Source organism: Mus pahari, chromosome 1 (genome assembly GCF_900095145.1).
Source record: "Mus pahari chromosome 1, PAHARI_EIJ_v1.1, whole genome shotgun sequence".
NCBI classification, from domain to species: Eukaryota; Metazoa; Chordata; class Mammalia; order Rodentia; family Muridae; genus Mus; species Mus pahari.
Window position 1 is genome coordinate 156,370,546 of NC_034590.1, and position 8,934 is coordinate 156,379,479.

At 51.8% G+C, this 8,934-nt stretch overlaps 2 protein-coding genes across 3 annotated transcripts; one reads left to right on the forward strand and one right to left on the reverse strand.

Moving 5' to 3' along the window:
* Nucleotides 1-483: 483 nt before the first annotated feature.
* Mrpl43 (mitochondrial ribosomal protein L43) lies at nt 484-1,586 on the reverse strand. The gene is made up of 3 exons (XM_021202030.2): nt 1,329-1,586; nt 1,127-1,233; nt 484-1,006 (listed from the first exon to the last, which is right to left on the reverse strand). Exons 1-3 carry the CDS (start codon nt 1,457-1,459, stop codon nt 765-767), a joined length of 480 nt encoding a protein of 159 aa, XP_021057689.1. The 5' UTR covers nt 1,460-1,586; the 3' UTR covers nt 484-764.
* Nucleotides 1,184-7,625, forward strand: Twnk (twinkle mtDNA helicase). Of its 2 annotated transcripts, none has more exons than XM_029536830.1 (5): nt 1,184-1,251; nt 4,374-4,614; nt 5,011-5,118; nt 5,391-5,532; nt 6,560-7,625. In XM_029536830.1, the coding sequence occupies exons 2-5, from the start codon at nt 4,493-4,495 to the stop codon at nt 6,878-6,880; spliced, it is 693 nt and encodes a 230-aa protein (XP_029392690.1). In that variant the 5' UTR covers nt 1,184-1,251; nt 4,374-4,492; the 3' UTR covers nt 6,881-7,625. The 2 variants fall into 2 exon arrangements, with proteins under 2 accessions (XP_029392690.1, XP_021059459.1); XM_021203800.2 differs by lacking the exon at nt 1,184-1,251 and adding an exon at nt 1,575-3,438.
* Nucleotides 7,626-8,934: the final 1,309 nt, after the last annotated feature.

Sequence of the window (8,934 nt, forward strand, 5' to 3'; positions counted from 1 at the left end):
ACACAAGTTCATTTCCCAGCACCAACATGGTGGCTTGCAACTGCCTGTAACTCCAGTTCCAGGGCACCCTACACTGTCTTCTGGTCTCCATGGGCAGGTACTGCATGCACACAGTGTACAGAAACACATGCAGGCAAAACATTTATACACATGATAAATAATCAATCTTCAAATATGGTCTTAGGTGAGTTTAATGACTTCGGTTTTCTTCCTTTTTCTTTTTTATTTCATTTTTAGTTTTTGAGACTGGGTTGTCCTGGAACTCACTCTGTAGACCAAACTGGCCTTAAACACAGAGATTATTCACCTGCCTCTGGCAACCAAATGCTGGGATTAAAGGTTATGCACTACCCTACCAACGCCAGGCTCGTCTTCAACTTCCTAAACTGCACATAAACACGGATATAAGGTGCCTTGACCAATGCCATACCCAGCAAGAGCAACAGGGCATCCCGTGTCCTTCAGAAGACAGCCTTCAGACTCTTTCATGTGTTTTGAAATCATTATTATTTGTATTTCAGAAAACAAGGTCCTTGTACAAGTAAGTGTTGTACACTTCCCACATCTCAGCTTGCAAGGAGGCCAACTGAATCAGAATTGGGGTATTCACAAGGTCACTACACCTAGCTTCAAGTGAGCAAAGGAAAAAGTTCTTTATCCCGGGCCACGCCCCGGCTGGTAGGCTCCACCCACCTACTTGGCCTGAGACCGAAATTCGAAAGGGGAACCAATCCTATCGCTTTCACAGTCCAAAGCCTGGTTCTTTACTGTGCTTGTAACGAAGTTGGAGCAGGATCCCGGAGTTCTCTGGGCCGCAGCCCGTGGAGGGCAGTCCGTTTGTTGGTGAAGGGGTGCCACTGGCCCTGGATGCTCGGGTTGTCCGTGTGGAAGGGCTTGCGGATGCGGATGACATCCAAGCCGGACTGGTCTGCCAGCTTCTGCACCAGCGACTTGATCTCCTCCACCGACTTGTTGTTGACGTTTTCCTCGCGCACAGCCCCATTAACTGGCAGAGGGACGTGGGGGATGAGTGGAAGGCGCCAGGTCGGAAAGCAGACAAGCAGAACGCAGCGGGCAAGCCGGGAGCCCGCGCCGCCCACCCCCGCCCTGGCACGGCCCCACTCACGGTATTCGGCCACTATTCGTGGCATGGCGCACGGGCGCGGGTTCACGTATACTACAACTCCTGGGTTCCGTCGGGCGAAGTCGGTCACCTCGCGTTCCACGAACTCCCTGCGAGACCCGACGAAGGTGAGTACGGTGGCCCGATCCCAGTCCCATGGCTCCCCCGCCCCCCTTTCCGGCGCTCCTGCTTCCGCGTGCCTCACCTGGCGCCGCGGGACGAGGGCGCATCCCGGCTGAGGGTGAGGCTGAGGCGCTGCAGCTGCTGCACGTAGCGACCCAGCCCATTACGGAGGACGCTGGCCAGAAAGCGGCTCGGGGTCCCGCGCCCGGTCATGGCCACCGTTAGAGAGCCAGGACGCGGAGCCGGAGGGCGGGACTAACCGGCGACTTCCGGTTCCGGGGGTGGGGCATGGGCGCCCCGGAGAGTTTTGCTTCCGGAGTCACCACGAGTGGCGCGGGCGGGCGACCCACGTTGCGGACAGAACCCTAGAAAGGAGAGTGGTGACGCGAAGCTGGGGGCGGGAGCGTGGAGCTTCTGAAGTGGAGGGCAGAGCTGGGAGCCAGTGAAGAAGCCGGGCCGGAGCGCGTGACCTCCAGCCGTGTGGAGGGTCCCTGGGAGCGCTGGGGGCTCGGAGCGCCGGGAGAGTTGGGGTTCAGACGGGATGCAGAGAGCGGTAGAGATGAGGTTGGCGGGGAGAGTCCGTAGAGGGGTAGTAGACGTGAAGAGATGATACAGAGAAGCCGTTTACATTGAGGGGCCGTAGAAGGATCTAGAAGTGAGCCTGGTGGAGAGAAATCGTGAAGGACCTAGAGATAGGAGAATCCTCAGAGAGGGGCGTAGACGCGAAAGGGCAGTGTGGGTGTGTAGGGATGAAGTAGCAATACACAGGCAACCGAGGGGAGTAAGAACTGTGTTCGTAAAGAAGTTTGAGGAGGGATAAAGAGAAAAGCCGGCAGTAGTGACTTCTGCGAGTGCCTTGTAGAAGGTTTCCTAGGGTCTGGTCTAGTGAAGCCACCGAACCAGACACCAAAAGTTTTTGCAGTAGTGGCGTCCCACTCCATTAGGAATGTGGCTTCTTCTACGACGTGCATATCCCCTCCGGATCTTGCTGCCACTGCGCGGTGAGTGGGTGGGTAGGAGGGGCCTGCCCCGAAGCTTGGCTCCAGGCCCTCCCCGCAGAAGGTACCGAAAAGAAGCGCTCCCAGCCTTAGAGATACCAGTGTCGCCAGTGACTACGACCGAAATCCGCCAGTATTTACGTGCACATGGGATCCCCTTCCAGGATGGCCACAGCTGCCTACGAGCACCAAGTCCCTTTGTGGTGGCCTCAGACATCAAAAATCAGAAAAAGGATGCTCCCACTTCCTTCTGCCTCTTCATCGACAAGACCACAGGACACTTTCTTTGCATGACCAGCCTAGCAGAAGGGAGCTGGGAAGACTTGCAGGCCAGTGTGGAGGGACGAGGGGATGGGGCCAAAGAGGGAGTCCTACTTAGGGAGGGCCCAGAAGCCGAGGACAGGGAGGAGGTCTTGAGGATCTGGAACCGAGCTATACCTCTTTGGGAGCTTCCGGACCCTGAGGAAGCCCAGCTAGCTCGTGTGATGTTTGGCCTTACCAAGGTGACGGATGACACACTCAGGAGATTCAGTGTCCGCTATCTTCGGTCTGCTCGAAGTCTGGTCTTCCCTTGGTTCACCCCTGGGAGCTCAGGATTACGTGGCCTGAAGCTACTAGGGGCTGAGGGTCAGGAAAATGGAGTACAGTACGTAGAAACCACCATCCCCCGGCCTGGTGTTTATCACAACCTATTTGGATTACCACTGATCAGCCGTAGAGATACTGAGGTGGTCGTGACAAGTCGTGAGCTGGACAGCCTGGCCTTGAGTCAGTCGACGGGGCTGCCAACCCTTTCCCTACCCCGAGGAACCGTCTGCTTACCCCCAGCCTTACTGCCTTACCTTGAGCAGTTCCGTCGGATTGTGTTCTGGCTAGGAGATGACCTTCGATCCTGGGAAGCTGCCAAACTGTTTGCCCGAAAACTCAACCCCAAGCGATGCTCTCTGGTGAGGCCTGGGAACCAACAGCCTCGTCCCCTGGAGGCCTTAAACCGAGGCTTAAGTCTTCCCCGTATTCTTCGTACTGCCCTCCCTGCCTGGCACAAGTCTATCGTGTCTTTTAGGCAGCTCCGAGAGGAGGTTTTAGGAGAACTGTCAAATGTGGAGCAAGCGGCTGGTGTCCGTTGGAGCCGCTTCCCAGACCTGAATCGTCTGCTGAAGGGGCATCGGAAGGGCGAGTTGACTGTCTTTACAGGTGACTCCATAAAATCACTGCTTCAGGGGCTGGAGAGATGGCTCAGTGGTTAAGAGTACTGGCTGCTTTTGCAGAGGACTTGGAGTTAAATTTCTATCACCCATACAGTGGCTCACAACTGTCTGTAGCTCCAGTTCCAGGGCGATCTGATGCCCTCTAAAGACACCAAGTATGCATATGGTCCATAGACATACATGCAGATAAAAATATCAGTGACGTGGGTAAAGGATTAGACAAGAAGGTGACAAAGTATGTGGGGTTTGGCCATTGGCAGTGTCTATATGCATGAATGCTTTGCCTACGTGTGTATGTGCACAGCATACATGCCTGATACCCTCAGAGGCCAAAACTCATTATATCACTTGGAACTGGACTTGCAGATGGCTGTGAGCCATCATGTGGGTGCTGCGAATCAAATCCAGGTCTTCTGCAGCAGCAACAAGTGCTCTTAATTACCGCTTCATCTCTCTAGCACCCTGCTGGCAGTGTTAAAGGGAGGCTTCCCCTCTCAACTTTGACTGGAATCTTGGTTCAAAGACCAGATTTTCATCTCCTTTTTTGTTTGTTTCTTGTTTTTAAGATATATATTTTTTTATGTATATGGTTACACTGTAACTGTCTTCAGACACACCAGAAGAGAGCATCAGATCTCATTACAGATGGTTGTGAGTCACTGTATGGTTGCTATGGTTGCTGGGAATTGAACTCAGGACCTCTGGAAGAGCAGTCAGTGTGCTTAACTGCCGAGCCATCTCTCCAGCCCCTCTTTTTTTGTTTTTGGTTGTTTGAGACAGGGTCTCTCTGTGTAGCCCTGGCTGTTCTGGAACTTACTCTATAGATGAGGCTGGTCTTGAACTAAGAGACTCCCCTGCTTCTGCCTCTCATGTGCTGCCAGATTCTCCTCTTAACTCAGAGCTTTATCCGTCCCCCTATAGGGCCAACAGGCAGTGGCAAGACAACATTCATCAGCGAGTATGCCCTGGACTTGTGTACCCAGGGAGTGAACACACTGTGGGGTAGCTTTGAGATCAGCAATGTGAGACTAGCCCGGGTCATGCTGACTCAGTTTGCTGTGACACGGCTGGAAGAGCAACTGGACAAGTATGAGGAGTGGGCAGACCGTTTTGAGGACCTGCCTCTCTACTTCATGACTTTCCACGGACAGCAGAGCATCAGGTAAGACCTTCAGAGCCCAGGGACTTTTTAAGGAGAAAATTAATTAGAGACAGGTCTCTCTTGATAGCTCTGGCTGTCCTGGATTTCATTATGTAGACCAGGCTGCCCTTGAATTCACAGAGATCCACCTGCCTCTGTCTTCAGAGTGCTGGGGTTAAACGGTGTGTGTTACCATTCCTAGCCTTTCCTTTCATTTTTGAGAGGTCACGTCATATCTTTGATTCCTTTTCCAGCTCCAGTGAGACTCCCAGCCAGTCTCTTTAGACAGGCTTGGGGTTTTCAGAGAACGGGAAGTCAGAAGAGGGGTCTTCATCAGTGTTCTCAGGGTGCAAGCTCTTCCCCTGGGATGTCCTGAGGCTACTTGTTGCTATTTAAATGGCTGCTTCTCCTTCCCAGGTCTGTCATAGACACAATGCAACATGCTGTCTACGTCTATGACGTCTGTCATGTAGTCATCGACAACTTGCAGTTCATGATGGGTCATGAGCAGCTCTCCGCTGACAGGTGAGTTCTTCTTGTCTATCTGGAACACACTTGTGTTCTCTTGAAGCTGTGCAGACTTGAGTGTGAATCCTTAGGTAGAGAGTGTAACATCTGGGACAGTTTGTGTGAGTTAGAGAGTGTAACGTCTGGGACAGTCCGTGTGAGTTAGAGAGTGTAACGTCTGGGACAGTTTGTGTGGAGTTAGAGAGTGTAACATCTGGGACAGTCCGTGTGGAGTTAGAGAGTGTAACGTCTGGGATAACCTCTCTTATGGCTGGACTTCGTCGCTGCAGGATTGCAGCTCAAGACTACATTGTTGGAGCCTTTCGGAAGTTTGCTACAGACAACAGCTGCCACGTGACTCTGGTCATTCACCCTCGGAAAGAAGATGACGACAAGGAACTGCAGACGGCATCCATTTTTGGCTCGGCCAAAGTGAGTTGGATCTAAGGAGTTAGGTGTAGCTAGAAACAGTTCTCTTCGGCCTGAGAGCCTCATGACTGTTCTGAACAAAAGAAAGATGTGGGGCTCTGGGGCCATGGAGTGAGGGATACCAGGGATGGTAGTTGGTTCTTTGCGGTCTAGGATTCACTCTGCTAGCAGCAGAGAGCGTGAACTGGTGGTTGCAGCTCTGTGGGTTGAGCTGTGATGGGCAGCACAAGTTCTTGAGGAGTGGACTGTGAGTCATCCTGTGACCTCGGGGAGACTTCCCAACCAAAGTGATACTGAGGTTCCAGACAGTAAGTGTCAGATTATCAAATAAATGGGAAGGCCTCTGGGCCACAGGGCCAGCCCCATCCTGATGTCTCCAGTGGTCTGCTCAATTCCTTTTCCATGCAAGGCCTCAGCTAGGCAAGCAGAGTAGAGGCTGAGTTGCAAAAACTATATTACTCTGAAACAAACATGGAACAAGAATAATGCAAAGTTAAAAAGATGGTGGCACTGTAGGGGATCAAAGGTGGCCCTAGGAAGTGACACATGAATGGTGAGAGTAAGGTGGGCAGGAAAGAGGGACCACCATGAGGAGAGGCATCGAAAGCAGGAGCCACAGCACAGCCTGAGTGGCGAGTTTGTTACAGCTGGGAGACTCAGCGGCTCTAGCATTGACTATGATTAGATGTTTAAAGAGCTTGGTGATAAGGGGTACTGTTTCTCTTCTTTTTTTTAATTAAATTTATTTAATGTGTATGGGTATTTTGCCTGCATGTATGTCTGTGCACCACTATGCATATTGGTGCCCACAAAGGCTAGAAGAAAGCATTGGATTCCCTGGAACTGGAGTTATGGACATTTGTAAGCTACCCTGGAGGTGCTGGGAATTGAATGTAGGTCCTCTGGAAGAGCAGCCAGTACTCAACTGCTGGGCCATCTCTTGAGCCCCTCCTTTTCGCACTCTTGCCACTCCTCCCTGCACCCTCAGCCTTTCACTCATGTCTTTTTTTCTCCTGCCCCTCTCCTTTAGGCAAGCCAAGAAGCAGACAATGTTCTGATCTTGCAGGATAGGAAGCTGGTGACTGGGCCTGGGAAGCGGTATCTGCAGGTGTCCAAGAATCGCTTCGATGGAGACGTAGGTGTCTTCCCACTCGAGTTCAACAAGAATTCCCTTACATTCTCCATCCCACCCAAGAGCAAAGCCCGACTCAAGAAGATCAAGGATGACAATGGACTAGTGGCCAAAAAATCCTCTTCTGGCAAAAAAGGGGCTGCACACCAGAACCCTGAGTCTTGCTTAGGCCAGGACCCCAGCCCCCACCAGCCAGATACCTCCAAGTCCTCAGGGTGAAAGCAGTGCACAGCTGCTCACTGACGTGAGCCTGGTGGAACAGGCCTTCTGCTGGGGCTCTTCCATGTAGTCCTGAGCTACAGAACCCTTCCCAGCCCAGGGCTGGAGTCCATAGTGGGAATGTTTAATTGAGCAGCTACTGGGGATCTCCTGTATGCTGGTTTGTGTTTGTTTTTTCCCCATAGGTTTTCTGTATAGCACTGAAAAGACAAGGTCTGTTTCCAAAGAACCAGTGTTTCCGTGAAAGGAACAAAGCAAAGGGAGGGATGCTAGACTGCTCAGCTCATTGTGATCAGTCGGTCTGAAAAGGTGTCTGAGCAGAGCGCACGGGAGACATGGGCCTGTGAACCTCTGCAGAAAGGGATCCAGACGGAGAAACACGCCAGAGCCTTAGGTGGGGATGAGCAAGGCAGATAAAGAGGCCAGGCCCCTTCACCTGCCACGAAACAGGAGGCTTGCTGAAGCTCCAGGGCCGAAGGCTGATGCCGAGGGCACAGAGCCTCTGCTCTGATTTGTACAGCCAGGCAGAAGAATTGATCTGAGGTGCTTATCCTGTACTATCAAGGCCTCAAAGATGGGAGCTGCTTCCCACTGGACGGTGGAAAGAAGCTGTAAGCCTGCAGTGCCGGCCCCTGGTACCGATTTCCCTGTATGCTACCTCTGACGGCTGGAGCTAGGTCTGTGGAGCTAGGGCTGGAGCTAGGGCTTTCGTAGAGCCTTTAGTCCAGTCTGAATGAAACATTTCTATTGCCTTTGTTTCTGTGCTTTTTCTTACTTGTCCACCAGGTGTCTCCCCACACTAATTGGATTTCTTCTCTGACTTGGGAGTAAATGGGTCCTTTTCCCACTTCAACCTTTGAGCAATAGGCTCCCAAACAGCAGGGAGCAGGACCTTCACATCTCACCCCCTAAAGATACACTGTCCTTGGCATAGGGGAAATAGGGTGGTGTGTTAACTTTACCCGAGGACCCCATAAAATTCCTGACAGATGTGGGTCAATGGGCCACATACCCAGGCCTTGCCTGACCAGCTGTCGCTCTTCACCTGTGAAGTGAGCCATTCACATACCTCAGTATAGACTCAAGAGTCAGCCCTAGCTGGGCGTGGTGGTGAATGCTTTTAATTCCAACACCTGGGAGGTAGAAGAAGATCAGGAGTTCCAAGTATCCTAAGTTTAGGCCAGGCTGGGCTATTCAAAACTTTGTCTCATCTCTTTCCCTTTACCCTCATTCATTCCCTCTGGAATCCTCCCATTTCTCCTTAACATGAGCTCGAGCTGGGAATTTGTTAAAAACTCCGAGCTTAGGGCAGCCTCTCTCCCCTGCCTTTACATCCTCTGAGTTTTGGAGTTTGACATGGGGTCTGGATGCCTCAGTTTACCAAGCGCTACAGAAGGTTGTAGAAGAAATGATCCACAGACTGCCAGGCATATTGCTAAATGACCTTTTCATTTTGCTTGGTCTGAAATGCCCTAAAGTAGCGATTTCAAGATTGGGGTATTAGCAAGCCTTTGCTCAAGGTAGAGGGGTGGTTTCTTTACTCCCTAGAGGAAGTGCAACCTTTTCAAATCAACCCAAGAGGAAGCTTTTAGAACCGGATGGTAGAGTCCAGGGTTTCTGAGAACTCTAGCCACAAAGACCCGAAACAATTGCTTGCAAAGCTGTTGGTGGTGGGGAAGAACCGAGGGGTGGGGGTAGCTCCTCCAGGGTCTGCCTTCTTGGGGGTCTCTCCCAGACTGGCTGGAGCCAGGCCTCTCTAATCCTGCAGTAATCATTACCAGCAGTTGGCTGCTCTAGGCCCCAACCAGGATCTGAAATATTTAAGTCAGCCATGCCTTCCAGATGTAGAGAGAGATCATTCCTACCTATAAGGGAATGGATTCTATATTCTACTCTCCCTAAAATGCCTGGTGTGTCCTCAGACAATCCTGTAGTTTCTCCTTTGGAGTTTGTGAGGGCTGTAAATCAGCAGAGAGAGAGAGAGAGAGAGAGAGAGAGAGAGAGAGAGAGAGAGAGAGAGAGAGAGAGAGAGAGAGATACAGGTTGGCCTGTTT